General features: G+C 35.6%; 3 protein-coding genes across 5 annotated transcripts; 1 reads left to right on the top strand and 2 right to left on the bottom strand.

Moving 5' to 3' along the window:
• Positions 1–686: 686 nt before the first annotated feature.
• l2hgdh (L-2-hydroxyglutarate dehydrogenase) lies at positions 687–5,565 on the bottom strand. The gene is made up of 10 exons (XM_052572064.1): positions 5,324–5,565; positions 4,824–4,939; positions 4,591–4,742; positions 4,372–4,503; positions 3,218–3,380; positions 3,100–3,134; positions 2,850–3,017; positions 2,611–2,768; positions 1,323–1,454; positions 687–1,215 (listed from the first exon to the last, which is right to left on the bottom strand). Exons 1-10 carry the CDS (start codon positions 5,413–5,415, stop codon positions 1,020–1,022), a joined length of 1,344 nt encoding a protein of 447 aa, XP_052428024.1. The 5' UTR covers positions 5,416–5,565; the 3' UTR covers positions 687–1,019.
• A 37-nt stretch (positions 5,566–5,602) lies between these two features.
• dmac2l (distal membrane arm assembly component 2 like) lies at positions 5,603–9,337 on the top strand. 2 transcript variants are annotated; one of them, XM_052572067.1, is made up of 5 exons: positions 5,603–5,702; positions 5,931–6,036; positions 7,187–7,395; positions 8,455–8,626; positions 8,948–9,337. In XM_052572067.1, the coding sequence occupies exons 2-5, from the start codon at positions 5,933–5,935 to the stop codon at positions 9,060–9,062; spliced, it is 600 nt and encodes a 199-aa protein (XP_052428027.1). In that variant the 5' UTR covers positions 5,603–5,702; positions 5,931–5,932; the 3' UTR covers positions 9,063–9,337. The 2 variants fall into 2 exon arrangements, with proteins under 2 accessions (XP_052428027.1, XP_052428028.1); XM_052572068.1 differs by having other exon boundaries at positions 5,639–5,758.
• Positions 9,338–9,417: 80 nt separating this feature from the next.
• On the bottom strand, positions 9,418–17,017 carry cdkl1 (cyclin-dependent kinase-like 1 (CDC2-related kinase)). 2 transcript variants are annotated; one of them, XM_052572065.1, is made up of 10 exons: positions 16,280–17,017; positions 15,524–15,739; positions 13,861–13,982; positions 13,391–13,463; positions 11,859–11,949; positions 11,565–11,765; positions 11,390–11,472; positions 11,244–11,300; positions 11,005–11,160; positions 9,418–10,326 (listed from the first exon to the last, which is right to left on the bottom strand). In XM_052572065.1, exons 1-10 carry the CDS (start codon positions 16,292–16,294, stop codon positions 10,225–10,227), a joined length of 1,116 nt encoding a protein of 371 aa, XP_052428025.1. In that variant the 5' UTR covers positions 16,295–17,017; the 3' UTR covers positions 9,418–10,224. The 2 variants fall into 2 exon arrangements, with proteins under 2 accessions (XP_052428025.1, XP_052428026.1); XM_052572066.1 differs by having other exon boundaries at positions 15,524–15,693; positions 16,280–17,014.
• Between the last annotated feature and the right edge of the window lie 591 nt (positions 17,018–17,608).

The following is a 17,608-nucleotide window of genomic DNA, read 5'->3' as shown; positions in this document are numbered from 1 at the left end:
AGCGCAGCTACACAGCAGCCGTCATATTTTGCCACAATAAACACAGGCGTATATTCCAAAAGTATTTAAACAATTAAACTGTTGTATTTGACTTTCAGTAAACGGCACTGAATAATCTTAAATACTTTAAAGAAGTTTAAATAGACTGTAGCGCCTTGCCAGTTGTACTTTCAAATATTATGTATTATTTATCAAGATTATTTCATTTACTATAAATCTAAAAATCCCCCAAATTTCCAGCCACCCACTGCCATCGCGTGGTCAAGAGCGGAATGGTCACGTAAAATCATGTGAACACTTCTTATTATGGGGAAATTTCAGCAAATTATTCTCTAGAAAGGGGGTTCTCTTCAAATATAATAAAATATTACAATAATATAAAGATAAAAAATATTACCCGGTCTTTCTATAAAGAGCATACTTTTTATAGTTATGTCAAGGTCTAAAATATTTTATGTAGAAATTTAAAATACAAAAACATATATATACATAAGTGAATTACAAACAACTGTACATTCAGCTTCTATAACTTCTGGAATCCTGAAAATTTAATTTAAAAATACAAGGAAAATCAGGCCTTCAAATATTGCTACAAACAATGGTTCTACAATGATCAAAACAGAAGAGCTGATAACTTTCTTCAGACATTAGAGGTTGCACATAATTTGAAGAACCATCAACTAAAATAATTTGTCATGCTTTATTTGTACAAATTCAGATATGGAGTGAATGCATTCTCTTAAGACGCAACTACCGATGTACATTATTTTAAGGCAGTTCTTTTCCCTCATAAATCACCAGATATACAAAGACATAACAACAGTAACCCAACATTTCCTAAAATCTGCATAATTTTCAGAAGATATATTAGAAAAGAGCACCAGAAATTTCTTTAGATCATTACTGTTCCTCACTAGTATAAAAGTAAAACTTATTCTATAATTACTCTTTTATCCTCTGAATTGAAGTATAAGAGTGAGAGTGTAATCAAGGTTATGGCAGTATCATCTGAGGTATGTCTACAGTTGAAATCTTTTTTCCAGTTCATCAGCAATCATCTCAGCGATGGCCAGGGAGGAGCTCGCAGCGGGTGACGGGGCATTGCGTACATGCAGAATCCGGCTGCCCAGCTCTCCCTTCCCACCGTCAAACACAAAATCATCCACCAGGTTTCCTTCAGCATCCAAAGCCTGTGCACGCACCCCCGATGGCCCCCTGCACAAACCAACATGCTCAAACTTTTACAAGGACAACTGTGATAAAAAATAAGAACTTCCATGCCTTCTAAAATCTTTCTCAATAGAGAGTTTGTGAGTCGGTACCTGAGGACATCACTGGGGCTCAGTTCAGGTATGAACTTCTGCAGGTTCTTTACCTGAGCACTGGTAAACACACCTCTATATATTTCTCCCATTCCATACGCAATATTCTTCATTACCAGCCTCTGCAGACCCCTACATACACACACATGAGGAAGGGGCCTATTTTTTAATTCCACAAGCTATTTAGAATGAACATACCTATGTATTTAAAGAAATATTCTCGGTTCAGTAAGTCATTGTGTGAACACAGAACTGGGATAATTTTTATTTTTATTAATTTAATTTTTGTAGTAATCAATATTATGATAAAAGTGTTGTTGATTGAGCTAAACTGAGCCTTGAATTATAATTTAAGTGCACTCTATGTATGAGAATGTGTCAATATGAGTGTACACTACTGTTATGAATCAATATGACTTTACACTACTTAAATCTTTTTTTTCTTTTTTTCTTTTTAAAGTATCTTATGCTCATGCATTCACATGAGCAAAAATACAGTAACAAAAAACAAGTAATATTGTGAAATAGTATTAAAATTTAAAATAACTGCTTTCTATTTTAATATATTTCAAAATGTAATTGTGACCCTAGAACACATAACCAGTCATAAGTAGCACGGCATATTTGCAGCAATCTCCAACAATACATTGTATGGGTCAAAATTATTGATTTTTCTTTTATGCCAAAAATCATTAGGATATTAAGTAAAGATCATGTTCCATGAAGATATTTAGTAAATTTCCTACCGTAAATATATAAAAACTTAATTTTTGATTAGTAATATGCATTGCTTAGAACTTAATTTGGACAACTTTGAAGGCGATTTTCTCAATATTTTAATTTTTCTGCACTCTCAGATTCCAGATTTTTAAATAGTTGCTTCTCAGCCAAATATTGTTCTATTCTAACAAACCATACACAAATGGAAAGCTTATTTCTTCAGCTGTCAGATGATGTATGAATGTATGAACATTCCCTAATGTGCCGAAAAATGTACCCTAATGACTGAATGGTTTTGTGGTCCTGGGACACAATGTCCCAGCTACTTAAAAAAAATATTATTATAAGCAATGTTGAAAACAGCTGCAGCTTAATATTATAGTTTTTAAGATTAACTAATGAATAGAAAGTTCAAAAGAACAGCATTTATTTGAGACTGAAATCTTTTGAAAATGTTTTTACTATAAATTCTGATCAATTTAAGTTAATATTTGATAACTGATTTAAAAAATATCCTACTGACCCCAAACTTTTGAACTTCTATACACAAAAGTGTATTTCACTGTACCTGTAGGAGACCGCATTAACGAAGTCTTGTGTGTCGAAGTCAAAGAGTTTATACCCCTCTCGTTTAAAAGCCAACACAGCGTTTGGACCAAGCCAGACGCTACCGTCCATACGAGGAGTGAAATGGAATCCAAGAAATGGGAACCGTGGGTTTGGCACCTCAGCACACAAACAGAGTCCTTAAACACACGTTCTCATATATCTGTGTATTATGTGTTTGTGTGGGGTGTTTCTACTCACAGGGTAGATGTTGCCCCTGACCAGGTAGTTTTTCTCTGGTTTAAGCACCAGGTAATCTCCTCTGAAGGGAACGATACGGGGCTCTGAACTACAGCCAGATATCTCAGACAGCCGATCAGCATAAAGGCCTCCACACGTCAACACAAACCGACACCTCACCTCCTTCCCCTGCTCACAAACACTGCCATACTAAGAAAGAAACCAACCCAAAAGATCCTAAAAACACCATTCACACAAATCTGTTTCTCACCTGTGAGCTGTGGATGATGATGGGATATTTCAGCCCTAAACAGATATACAGGGATGAATACAGTAATATTGACGGGGGAAAAAATGGTCTGAGACATTGAGCTAATCATATGACTTACCTTCAGCATTCCCAGCTGGGCTTTCTGCCGCCACCTTAATGTCAGATGCTTCAAAGTCAGTTATCACAGTGCCACCTGCTTCCTGGAAGTCCTTACCGTAGGTCAGAGCTACTAACCGCCAGTCAACAATCCCTGTGTTTGGAGAGTCTAAGGCCATGATGCCCTGTGTATAAACAAAAAATTACCATTCGTTATTTCATGAAGAGTCCATTCTCTGACTGATTCTACACAAAAACGGCACAAACTCTTTTTATTATGAAAGGTCACATTATAGTCTTTAATTGTTGTATTATATATTAAAAAATATTATCTATAAACCAAAAAGGGATTAGTTACATTTCTTGACATTTGGATGATCTCTCTGTATTGGGATTAAAACAAATATTTTTTAAGTATTGGGTGTTTGTTATTTTACTATAATTTTTTTCAGCAGTTTTTTTTTTTGTATATTTTGTTATAAATTCCATTAAATAAAATATTAAAAAAAGAACAATACTTTTAAGTAAGGATATTACTTGGATGCAATAAATTGAGCAGAAGTGACATTCTTTAGGTTGAAAAAAGTTTATATTTCAAATAAATGCTTTTCTTTTCAACTTTCTATTTATCGGTACAAGTGTTTTCAATATTGATGATAATAAGAAATGTTTCTTGAGCAACAAATCATCATATTAGAATGACTTCTGAAGGATAATGACTGCTGAAAATTCAGCTTCGCCATCACAGGAATTAATTTAGATTTTAAAATCTATTCAAATAGAATAATGCGATTTTAAATTGTACAAATATTTTACAATGTTACAATTTTTCCTGTATTTTAATAAAATAAATTCCTCAATTTGACGTTGTCTTCTTTCAAAAACATAAAAAAATCTTTCCAACCCCAAACTTTCGAACCGTAGTGAATGTGAAGGCCAGCTTCAACATAAACTGACGTAACCACTGAGGTTATACAAAATATAAATGCATACATGATACTCATAAATAAGTTAATATTTCAGTGTTTGAAACAGCAGGCCTAAGGTCACCTGAATCAGGTAAAGGTTTGATGACAGCGCTTTTGCAATCTGCTGGTTATTGATCAAACCAATGGATGGTACATAAGTGGAAAATATGGACCCTATGTTTCATTAACACAGACACGTGTCACTCACCCTGCAGTACGGCTCTTTCTCTCGGATGGCCTTGGCGTCAATCAGACGCAGATCTTGTACATTGTTCACCTGGCCACGTTCATATAGAGCTTTCAGACGGGGGATCTCCTCTCTCTCCAATGCTACGATAAGCTGAAGTCACAAACACACACACTGGATACTACAGAAACAAATCTCTTTGGTATTTGTGGTTTTAAGGGGGCCTTTGCTCATTCTCACCTTGCCACATTTCTTATAAGGCACACCTTTCTTCTGGCAGTACTGATATGTTAACATGGCTCCACGAACACAAAGCTGAGCCTTCAGAGAGCCTGGTGTGTAGTATATCCCAGAGTGGATCACACCACTGTTATGACCTGTCTGATGGAGAGCTGCGGGAAGGAATAAACAAAATAAATGAATTTAAAATCAGGGCAGATATTAAGAAGAATCTAGGACAAACAAGCACTTACAAAGCTCCTTTTCTTTCTCCAGCAGAGTAAAGGTGAGGTTTGGGTGCCTGAGGATCAGCTCTCTGGCAGAGGCCAGTCCAACAATCCCTCCACCAACAACAGCAACATCAAACGAGCTACACAATATAATGGTATAATATTAGTAATCTGATATTATATATTTAACTGAAGTTGATGTTAAATCATTTAATATTACTGTAAAAAAATATATAATGATGAATTTAATATAATTCATTATAAGCTGTGATGCCTAAATTCATTTGAACATCTCAAATGTCTAATTTTAGTTTGTAGTGTTTTTGTTTTTTTACTTTAATATCGGTGCACCCTTAACTAATGTCACTGAATGCATTCTGACAACAGGATCACGCTGTTATAATAACCATACTAATACCAAGTCATACTGCAGCCGAGGTCATTTTAATAGCGGAACACTTGTATCACAGCGAGTACTGTGTACTGGTGTCTCAATAACTCTGTAGTGCTCTTGATATTCTCACCCGCTGTGGTGTGCAGCTCTGCACGTTGCATACTTTGATCCCTGTGTCAGTAAGAGCGCGCACACAGATCCTGTACCGAAAGTTCGTATCATTATTCCACAAATTACGTTTTCACTTTTTACTACAGACTTATTATAAGCATGTAATCATAGTGCAAGTCGGTGACCCGGTACAGTTTCTTCTCGAGTAAAGGAATCTTCTCTCTGTTAGGACGCTGTATCTGTCCTTCGTAGCCCCGCCCCTGACGTACACTCCCTGACCAATGGGAACTCGAGACGTGGTGACGTAACGGGTGAAAGATCAGCGAGCGCGCATGCCATCAGAGCGTAAACAGACACTGAGCGCAAGCGCATACAACAGCAGCGACCTAAACCGAAGGGTCAGTTTTTTAGGATTTACACTATTTTATTCTAGCAGTTGATATATATGTGTATGGTATGAACCGATTGTCTGGGAGCTGTACTACATTTAGATGTTTGATAGGTTAATACGTTGTCCTTCATGTTCAATGACACGACCATCAGCGTACACGATCAGAAAGTGTCATTGAACAGTGGATCTTTATACTTTCATATCTCACCTCTTTCCTTCTCTATATTTCATCCAGGAATGAGGTTGCTGACCTGGTCAACACGGAGGATTGTTTCCGCACACAAGCAGGCTTCAGGGGGCAGTCGTGAGTTCTGGGGGTGGCTCAATGCTGTTTTCAACAAGTAATTTTTGGATATTTTTAAAAACAACAGTTATGTAACTAGTTTAATATTTTTCTAATGTCATAATTTATTTCCTTTCCCAGCCCACAGCAGACTGTTAAGCACCTGAGGCCAATTACAACAAACACAATGTTGTGTGAGAGCCACAAATACCTATAAAGGGACAAATCAATGTCTAGAGTAATTAGTCTGTAGAATGATAATTCCGTAGACGGAGGAATCCATGTGGAGACTAATCTAAGCCTGCTAATTCACAACAACAGCTCTTATTTAGAGTATGAACTTAATACCAATTTAATACCATAATCTAGTGTGGTTTATGTGCATCATTTCTTTTTAGTTTCAGCAGCTCACTTGAACAGTCCTGAAGTTTGGCATTTGAAAAGTTCCATGTAGAACAATGCTGTACAAACTATTTAATAGTGGCCAACAAATGTGTCTTTCAACACGCTAAAAATCTGTGTTGCTGCTGGCTGCTATAATATTAATATACTGTAGTACAGTTCAGTCACAAAAATAAGATAAACAGCGCCAAAAAAATCAAAAGTGAGATTTTATTTATATTTATTTAAACAAACAAAAAAACAATACTGGTATTAAGTTAATCAGAAATGACTTCTATTTTTAACGTCATGTTATATAATGTTATAAATCGTTTTCTATTTTGAATAAATGCTGTTGAATTCCTGACAAAAATTATTCATTTTCAACAAAAATTAAGCAGCACAACTGTATTCAACATTGATAATAATAATAATTGTTTCTTGAGCATCAAATCAGCATATTAGAATGATTTCTGAAGGATCATGTCACACAAGACTGGAGTAATTATGCTGAAAAGCTGAAATATTCAGCTTTTCTGTAACAGGAAAAGATTACATTTTGAAATATATTCAAATAGAAGAGTTAATCTTAATCTGTAATAATATTTCACAATATTACTGTTTTTCCTGTATCTTTGATCAAATAAATGCAGCATTGGTGAGCATAAAAGACTTTGAACAATAGTCTATTCAAAACGAAAAATGTGCACAATCCATCAAAAAATGGCAAAAAGCAGATTATTAATTGGCCTGTAACTGGTTTTAGATGGCATGTCAGCTTTCCAGATGCAGTGATTCAGAGTTGTTGTGTTCTTTGATCAATACAGAGTTGATTATGAACGCATTAAAGCAGTGGGTCCTGATCGAGCCGCTGCCGAATGGCTCCTGAGATGTGGTGCAAAAGTCCGTTTCCGTGGCTTCGACCGCTGGCAGCACGACTACAACGGACTCCCGACTGGGCCGTTGGGCCGGTACCGGATAGAAGCTATTGATGCCACAGAGTCCTGCATCATGTATCGTGGTTTTGATCATCTGGGTAAGTGATCGATTAAACTCATAAACACTCTTCTCACTGCCCTGAACCCATTACCTTCGTGTAGCAGAATTATCTTTTAACCATTAGCATTGTGACATGAGCTATACAAATTTAATGAAATCATCAGTGAATGGAGAAGGTCAAACACCTGGCGCAACTCTAAGATCTCTTACTCAATTAGCTTCAGCAAAACAGTCTTGCATTATTTATTAAATTAGACCCCAGAGAGGGAAAGTTTGTAAGGACGCTACCATGTGTGTGTGAGATGTGGTGAGATACTGAGACACCGTGTGTGTGTGTCACAGGTGAGGATGAGACACTGTCTGTGTGTCACAGGTGAGGATGAGAGGTTCAGATGTGGGGAAAAAGTGACGTAAAGCTCAGGGGTGTTTTACACAGACAGATACAGTGCATTTCTACTCTTACTGTACTCAATATGACAACATCAGCCAAACCCTAACTTGCTTGTTTCACCTAGTAATATGCTGACCAACTGATTACATCAGAGTTTGGCAATTTTGCATTGTATTCAGGATTTCTGTGGATGCAGAAGACAGAAATGATAATAAATCAAAATATTCAGTCAAACACAATGACACTCACACTTAAATTAATGCAATTTAATATGTAATTATAATTATTTTAATATGTATGAAATCCAGCTACATAAAATAACTAATTGAAAGTGCTACAGATATTTATTTTTCAAATGAATACTGTTCTTTTGAACTTTTTATTTATCAAAAAATCCTGAAAAAAAAGTATCAGTTCCCGCAAAAATATTAATCAGCACAACTGATGAAATTAATGCATGCATCCCTGCATAATATATATATATATATATATATATATATATATATATATATATATATATATATATATATATATATATATATATATATATATATATATATATAAATATATATATGTATAATTTATTTATTATTATTTTTTTCCAAAAAGGTTAAAAAGGGTTGCTGAGCTGTGGGATTATATTATTATTTACCAAAGGCATCTAAAGAATTGTTGGTACTAAAACACCTTTGTTTTTGTATTTAGAGGGTCTTGAGCATGTTGAGGAAATCAGGTTCAATAAGTGTATTTATATAGAAGACACCTGTCTGGAGCGTTTGAGTCAAATAAAGACACTGCAGGACAGTTTAAAGAACATGACGATAGTTTCCTGTGGCAACGTGACAGATAAAGGAATCATCACTCTTCATCAGCTCAGGTATGACAACAACATCTTTTATTTCAGTTTAGCTGTCATTATTGCCCATGATTTTGTGTGTATGCCATATGGGCATGGTAATTGGTTGATGCTGATCATCTCAAATGACCAACTATTGGAGAATTAATCAGCCAGGGTTGCTTTTCCCAGAAGCAGTGTGAGTCTAAAGGAATAGTTCATCCAAAAATGAAAATGTTCTGATCATAGAGACCACTGCTGCCAAAAGTGGTCAGCCCCTGGCTGATATATTGGTTTGTCAAAATCAGTGACTTCTGCTATTGAAACCATAAGTGTCTGATTGTGTGTGTGTGTGTGTGTTAGGAACCTGGAGCGGCTCCTTCTCAGTGATCTGCCTGCTTTAAAAGATAAAGATCAGACTGTGGACAGACTCCAGACTGCACTTCCCAGACTCACCATAGAACTGGACCTTGATTAGCCAATCACAGTGCTTCTCAGAATGCATTTGGAAAACCACAGCTATCACAGCTTTATGACCAGGCCAGACAAGCCCTCTGGCTGATGTCCATGACTGCTGTGGCAACAGTATCCAAGCAACTGAGCATCCCAGGGACGGATGCAGAGAGCTCCTGTGCCTTAGAGGCCAGTCAGCAACACCCAATTAGATTTGATTCAACAAAACTGAGTTTTGTCAGACCACCCGGGGGAGCTGAACAATGTTATATTGCTATTATCAATAAATCTTCAACCGTTTGTTGTTGTGTTCTTCATACACTTCTTGTTTCATTTCTTATGAAGAAGCTATAGAAACAAATATATGTTGCAGCAAGCACTTTAATGATTTAGTCTGAAAACAAACAATCCATCTATTTTAACACAAAAAACACATTTGCAAATCACACTGAATTTGGCATTTGCTGCAAGTCACTGGTGCAATTATTAGCACCACTCATAAAGGCAACAAAAAGATCATTATGTCCACAATGAATGAATGAGGCATTTATATAGCGCTTTATTGTGTATTGCTGTACACCCAAAGCGCTTACAGGCTTATTTCCAGGCCCACACAGAAAGAGCATTTTAAACAAGTTCTATACAACCCAAAACACTTCAATATTTAAATATTTTGGCTAATTTGATCATGCTTTCAGCAACTCAGAATTCAGATTTTTTAAATCCATTCCATAATGCAAAATTCCATTCTTTTATATACAGAAAATCTGAAAGAATGTTTGATGATTTTTGTCTGGGTCTGGTAACGTCTCTAGAAATTATTTTAGTCACATATACACACTTCAAACATCATTAGGATTTATAACTAAGTAAAACATCTGGATCTAATAGAGGTAAAAAAAAATAATAATAATAATCTGTCCCACAGAGCAAACTCTTCTATAGCCCTGAAGTCAGTTTCTAATCAAACTATCAAGCACAGCACAGCATTCAGTTTTAACGCTATTATTATTGCTGTTGTCATTTTATATATTACAGAAATGCCTCTGTGAGTCTTCGCTTTTGGCAGTGTGACATCATTGTTCTACAAGCAGAGCAGAGCCCTTTGTCTATCTCACACACACATACACACACACATCAGATGGGAGGTGGTCGGTAGGCTCTCGGGTTCCTGATGAGTCAATAAATCATATGTTGGGTAGATGATAGTTGAATTTGCGCAGGTTGTTGTAGTATTTTCTGTTTTCCACGGCTGGGAAGACCGTACTGCTGGCCAACTGAGGCAAATACTACAAAAGACAGAGAACAGGGATGTAAAATATTCAAGTAAATTGGAGATTTTTATGACCAAAATGTTTTATTAAATAATTTGTTGTACTTCATTTAGTAATGTAGTTATCTTTATACCTGAAAATAAGTAAGTAAATAAAGAAAATAAGAACATACAGTAAACATAAATACAACCCCAATTCCAGAAAAGTTGGGACATTTTACAAAACGTCCCAAATTTTCTCTTTTATTTAAATACACTTTTGTTAATAAACTTTTATTTAATTGACAAATGTAAAAAAAAAAAATATTCCAAAGTCAACAACAACATTTGTTCATATTTACATAATAAAATGATGTCGTCCAAGTGAAAACACTGAACATTTTTCTTTGTACTTTAGTCAGTTAAATAAAGTATTATGAAATATTTTTTCTATTTTTATATATTTTGAAAATGTGATGGCAAAACTGAATTTTCAGCATCGCCACTACAGTCTTCAGTGTCACATGATCCTTCAGAAATCATTCTAATATATTGATTAACTGCTTAAGAAACATTTATTACTATTATTATTATTATTATATAGCTCTGATATATAAATATATGAATATCTACTGGAATAATTGATAACTGCTGAACTCCACAGCTTCAAATACAATAAAGGCTAGGTGTGAGTGTTGTAGTTGTGGCTACAGACCCCAGGAGGCAGGTGTTTGCGTGGCTGGCGTGTGCGTCTCTTGCGGTCCAGTTCACGTGTCACACTCTCGCTCTCTTCTCTCAGACTGTCAAAGTATGGCAGCTCCAGTAACTGCTCACAGGAGAGCCTCTCAGCCGGGTCCATCCGCAGACAACCCTGAGAAAGAAAGAGAGACGTGCTGATACTGGTTCTGAGTGAGCAGAGGACTTCTGTATGACTGGTTTGTGTGTTTCACTGACCTTCATCAGGCTCAGCGCCTGGTACGAGATATTTGGGTACTTCAGTTCAAGAGGCTCCTGTAGATGAGACACACATATCGAGTGTGAACAGGTTTCCTTTCCAGGTCTACAGAAAGAAACTTATGCAGAATCAAAACTCATCTCACCATCCCCTGTGGTTCAGGGACACAAACTCCGCTGAAGAACTGGTTAGTGCTGAACACCTGCTGGTGTCGAGGAATCAACTCGCCTATGAACACAACAACACACAAATGAACTCTATTCATCACATGCATCCATTCGCAAATCATATGAACAGCTGGACTTATGTGCGTTTCTTACCCAGAGTTTTCCTGATCAGATACAGCTGGTCTACATCAGATTTTCCCGGCCATAAAGGAGCACCAGAGAGCAGCTCTGCAAACACACAGCCTACTGCCCAGACGTCTACTGGCGGCCCATACTGTGTGTCCCCTACTAACAGTTCTGGAGCTCGGTACCACCGCGTCGCTACATAATCCGTGTAATAATCACATGGACCCGCTGGAAAAAGAGCAAGCTATTAGATGAATGGGAAGTTGAAGGCAGGGAATGTGTGTGTGTGTGTGTGTGGATGGATTATGTGTGTACACGCACTGAGGATCCTGGCAAAGCCAAAGTCACAGAGTTTGATGACCTGATGTTTGGTGATGAGAATATTTTCAGGCTTCACATCTCTGTGGATACACTAAAAACACACATTTTTAAATCACCCGGAGAGTCTCCTAAAACATCGGATTTAAAAACAATATTAAAGGGGTCCTATTATGCTCTTTTACAAAGTCTTGATTTTGTTTTGGGAGTGTATTAGAACTGGCTATTATACAAGGTTCTTCGAAAAACACAATACCACTCTCCCCAGTATGGCATGAACGGCTTGAATAGTTCCTGCATTAAATGAAGGCCCACCTTCTGGTATACAAGATGTGCTGTGATTGGTTAGCTGGGCCAGTGTGTGTTGTGATTGACAAGCATTCGGAGGAAAATGTCCCGCCTCTTACCAAAGATGCCTGCTGCTAGCTTCAGTTTAAATATTGTGTTAAAAAAATAAATACATTTGAGTGCGATTTAAACCCGGATGACTGTAACCCCTCTAAACTCGTCTGTCTGAAAATATGCATTGTAGTTCAAACAAGTCGTTCGCTGTAGTTTTGGAAAATAAAAAAACTTGTATCTCGTTGTATCTCTTTTTGAATTTGACTTTGAGCTTTGTAACATTGCAGACCTTTTTTATGCTCAAACAGCAGCATCACAGACTAACTAAAGTTGAAAAAGTGAAAAAGCATAATAGCACCCCTTTAAGATATTTTACTAAATCTCTAATGACTCACTGACACACTTCTTTCATAGAGTTATGAGGTAGTGGATCCACTAAAATAGGTGCTGGATCCAATTCTGGACTGTTCATGAAATGTATACAGGCCAAAACATGATATTGTGCATTTACTAAAACAGAGGGCAGATCCAATTTGTGGAATTGGGGGTGCGGAAATTTGGTATTACATTTATTCCTAGACTTGTGATTGTAAAATAAAATAAATCCATCTATATATTTAACTAATTTAAAGAATTTGAATACTTTTTGCAATGTAAATATTTCCTAGTATTAGTAATATTTTCCTTCATTTAGAAAAAAAAATCTTTATCAGAGTGATTAAAGTCAACTAAAATGAAAACTAAACCATACAAAATTGATTATTAATTTAAATTGAATATTTGATATGAATAATAATTAAGAAAGATTTAGGTTTAAGATGTTGCCAGGCCAACAAAGTTTTTTCCCCTTATTTTAAAGTCTAAAAATCAATGTACTGAAATAACTAATACTAAAACTGAAAAAAAGATATATATAGAAAAATAACAAAAACTGATAAAAATGCACAACAAACTTGAAAATGAAAAATATAAAAATGGAAACTGATTCAAAATAACAATAAATACTGTAACTAATTCAATGGTACTAATATAATACTGTTCTTCATGTATTTAAAATCACAAACTATATTTCTAGCAGTATAAAAGCAGCTGCCTGAATATTAAAGAAAGGGATACTTTTTAACTCTGAGAAAATAATCCTGTTAAGAAGGTAATAGAGTGGGAGAAAGCAGCAGCTATTCAGAAATTCTTACATTTTGTTTGTGGCAGAAGTTCACAGCCTGAAGTGTTTGCCAGATGATGCTTTTAACCATGTGTTCTGGAACGCTGAGTGAACACAAACACACAAAAGTGTTACAATGCAGTTACCGGAACACAAACCTCATTTATAATTTAAACATTCATTCTTCTCTGCTCCTACTGAACTCCACACTAGCCCTGTAGGTTCTGATGATATAGTGTGTATGTGCATGTATGAGTGCTCTATTGTGAGACTTCTGTTGATTCTTGACTTGTAAATCAAGAGGACGACACATAAAGAGTTAAATGTTGTTAAATGTTTAACAGCGTCTCCCTCAAGTGCACCGCAGAGGACAAATGCATCCTGCTGTAAACATTCCACCAAAGACATGCTGGGCGGCATAGCAACAAAAACACAATATGTGTGTTAGTGTGAGAAACACAGCGCTGTTTTATTGGTGTGACTACATGTGTGTGTTCTCACCCTCTTGGGTATCTGTCCAGCTCATTTAGGACGGTGTGGTCGCAGTACTCAAACACCAGGTGCAGTTTTCTCTTTCTTCTGAACACCTCGATCAGATTCACCAGGTTTGGATGTTTCAGTTGCTAAATACACACAATTTGATGAACAAATTAGGATTTGTATGGGTGAAAACATATCCAAAAAGGTCTAAGAACACTAGAGAAAATGCTTCTTAAGTTTTTCAGAGCATCCTAGTATTTAGTTTGTCCACTTTTGCTTTAAAGATGAATGCCGCAAGTCTGTGTAAAACCCAATAATCATGTTTTCCAGTATTATTTGAGAAGTTTTAAGAAGCATTTTGTGCTTTAACAAAAGGCTGATCATCTGTTTAGAAAAATTCACATGGCCTATGTCACAAATGTACTTATTTTTATAGTGAGAAAATACTGCAGAATCTTAAATATTTCTTATTCATTTTGCATCATTAAAATCCTAGAACTTTATTTACAGGTTTTAAATGATAAAACATCCATATTTCAATGCAGTCTGAGAACCCACTTTGTATGTATACATTTGATTTAGCATTCAAGTGTTTAGCAACTGTTAAAAAAGATAAGCAGTCTTAATTCTTATTAAATGTGTTTCATAACACACCCCATAGCACTGTTGATATTAACTAAAACTTTTTTATTTTTTATTTTAGATAACTGAAATTAAGCTCAAATAAAATAAAATATAAATATTATAAGGGAAATTTTTATTAAATGGAAATGTTGTCTTTGCAACTAACTGAGATAAATTGGCTAAAGTACAAATGTTCTAAAACTAAAATAAAAATAAATTTTTATGGAAATATTTGTATTTATTTTAAATGTTTCCATTAAGCTTTATTTTTATTTTCGTTTTTATTAATAAATTAATCATTTTATTTTATATTATTAATATTATTATTATTTTATCAATAATACAAAATAAAATGATGGATTTATTAACAAAAATGACAAAAGCACTTAACAACTGACTAAAATTAAAATGAAAACCTAAAAAAAATAAGGTAATTAAAAATATTAACAAATATCGTAATAGAAGGCCTATATAAACAATAATAACACGGCCCCATATAACAGAAACAAATCAGTTTCCACCCCAGAATAAATCCTAACCATCTTCAACTGCAAGAGTTCAGACGTTTAGAGATTTGATTAAACTGGAACTTCCTTTAAAGACAAAACAGTAGATAATTTAAACATGACCACAGAATATTTTCTCAGCCCAGAGTCAAATAAATGGATTAAAGTCTGTGGTACAGTACAGTTACATTCTGACGAAGAAAAAGGGAGGGGAAGGAAACAAGTAGAACATTTATCCATCCATTCATGCATAGCAGAGTGAAATGAATTGGTGAGCCAGTGTTGGCTGACATGCCAGATCTTCAAAGGGCCACTGCTTTGCTCTCAGCTCAAAGGAAAGAGTTTGCAAATCACAAGAGCTCCAGACACTGATTATTAAAACATTCTGTCGCCACGCATCCACTAAAGAGACAAAAATAATAATACTAAGTCTACAAACTATGATAGTAGCAAAACAAATGCTTGGGGGACTATCTTTAACCAGATAAGACCAACAAACCATTTTATTCTGGTTTAAATGGGATTATATCAGCAGCGTAAGACTGAGTGTTTACCTTCAGCATGCGGATTTCTCTGAGTGCTATTTTCTTAATGATGGGATCATCCTCAGACTCCACAAACTTCTTGATGGCAACGATCTGTCCGGTGTCTTTATTCCTGCACTTGAACACGACTCCGTACGAGCCTTCCCCGATCTTACTGATCTTCTCATACTTCTCCATCTCTGTGACACCAAACAGCAGAACAAACACCTTGATTTTGATTGAAATCTGAAAAATTGCAGCCAAATAATTTTTTGTGAATGACATATATGGCTGAAGATAAAAATGCTATGACACATTTAATTTGAACTTCATTCCCTGTTACAGTGTAATTACACAAAGTATTACCACTATATGTAACAAGGACACAGTAAAATAAACTATTACCAAAATTCTTACTGTATTTTTTTCATGACCTCTTACCTTTTTAAAAATAACCTTTAAAATTGTCATGGGCCACTAAAAGTTCACCTTCGACCCCACTAGGACACCAAACTTTATTCCTCACATTATTTTTTTAAATTTACATATTATCTACAGGTCACTAAACCTTATTTCTTAATTAAATTCTTTTAGATGCCAATTAATTTGTAATACGTGTTGAAAGAAAGGCATTACTGTTATATACATGACTGGTAATAAAGATCCTTTCTGGTCAAGTCAACTGCTCGAGTGTACACAGTTTAGTGTTCAAACTTAACATTGTAAAATAAAAACATACTTCTTATGTTATCTTATAATACATATATATAGAGATATACAGCTTACCTTACAATGTCTCATTCAAATATTTGCTTTATGATAAAAAAAAAAATAAAAATGAAAGCGAACACAAATAGCAACTTCCTGAGTTCGAAATGTGTCAGATACCCGGAGCAGTGTGTTGTCGTGTGACTCTGACGGACAGATAGAGCCGTGTGTCCGCGCGCCGTGAGAATGTGTTTGAGTTCGCATGGAGAAGAAAACACGCTATTTACAAGCGGCAGGTCGCCATAGAAACAGATCCGACGCCCCGCCTCCGCTCCGCGCGCGCTTCAATCTGCACAGCAACACGCTGCAAGCGCAGAACTATCCGCTCGACCTGACCTCAGATCAGCCGTTTACGAGACGAGAGCCGTGGGACTGTAAATCCCTGCTTCCGATGACATAAATCAAAATGCCACGCAGTTTTTTCCACTTGTACTTACACACACACACAACACTGCGCGCGAGCGTAAGGTAACAAGCTCACGCGCATAAAATAGGATACGTCTATGTAAATCACGCCTTTTCCGCATATACATCTGTTACCAGAGAATGTTCTTTCTTATTAAATCAACTCTAAAAACAACAAACAAATCCCTCTGTTGATCACACTGTGACTCTGGACCACAAAACCAGTCACAAGGGTCTTTTTTTAAATACATATTCCATTGATGTATGATTTGTTAGGATAGGACAAAATAGATACAACTAGCTTCTTTGAAAATCTGGATGGAATCTGAGGGTGCAAAACAATCAAATTATTGAGTAAATCGTCTTTAAAGTTGTCCAAAATTAAGTTCTTAGCAAAGCATATTAATAAAAAAAATTATATAGCCTATTTATGGTAGGAAATTTACAAAATATCTTAAATGGAACATGATCTTTACTTAATATCATAATGATTTTTGGCTTAAAAAAATAAATTTTGACCCTTACAATCATGTATTGTTGGCTATTGCTACAAATAAAGAGTATAATGCTCACACATCCAAAAACTTTGGGCAGGTGCTCAAGCATATAGAACTCTTCACAGTAAACTTGAAGGTCTTCGTCAAACAATAAAGTATTTTAGCCTTACGATGACCTTAGGGTCAAAACATTGTGATTTTAATACATTTAGAGCAGTATCATGGAAGGGTGTTGATTTTTGTTTACTGACAATAGCTACAAATATACCTGTGGAACTTAAGACTGGTTTTGTGGTACAGGGTCACATATAGTGTACTTGTATTTTTTGTTGTAGTTGTAATAATTAGTACAACACTACCCCAATGTTTGGTCCATGTATGGACCTTTTTTTCCCCACTGGGAGTATATCCAAATATGTTGGTTTTGAGAGATTTTGATTATATT

Source organism: Carassius gibelio, chromosome B13 (assembly GCF_023724105.1).
Source record: "Carassius gibelio isolate Cgi1373 ecotype wild population from Czech Republic chromosome B13, carGib1.2-hapl.c, whole genome shotgun sequence".
Classification (NCBI taxonomy): Eukaryota; Metazoa; Chordata; class Actinopteri; order Cypriniformes; family Cyprinidae; genus Carassius; species Carassius gibelio.
This window is presented reverse-complemented; position numbering and strand designations above follow the sequence as displayed.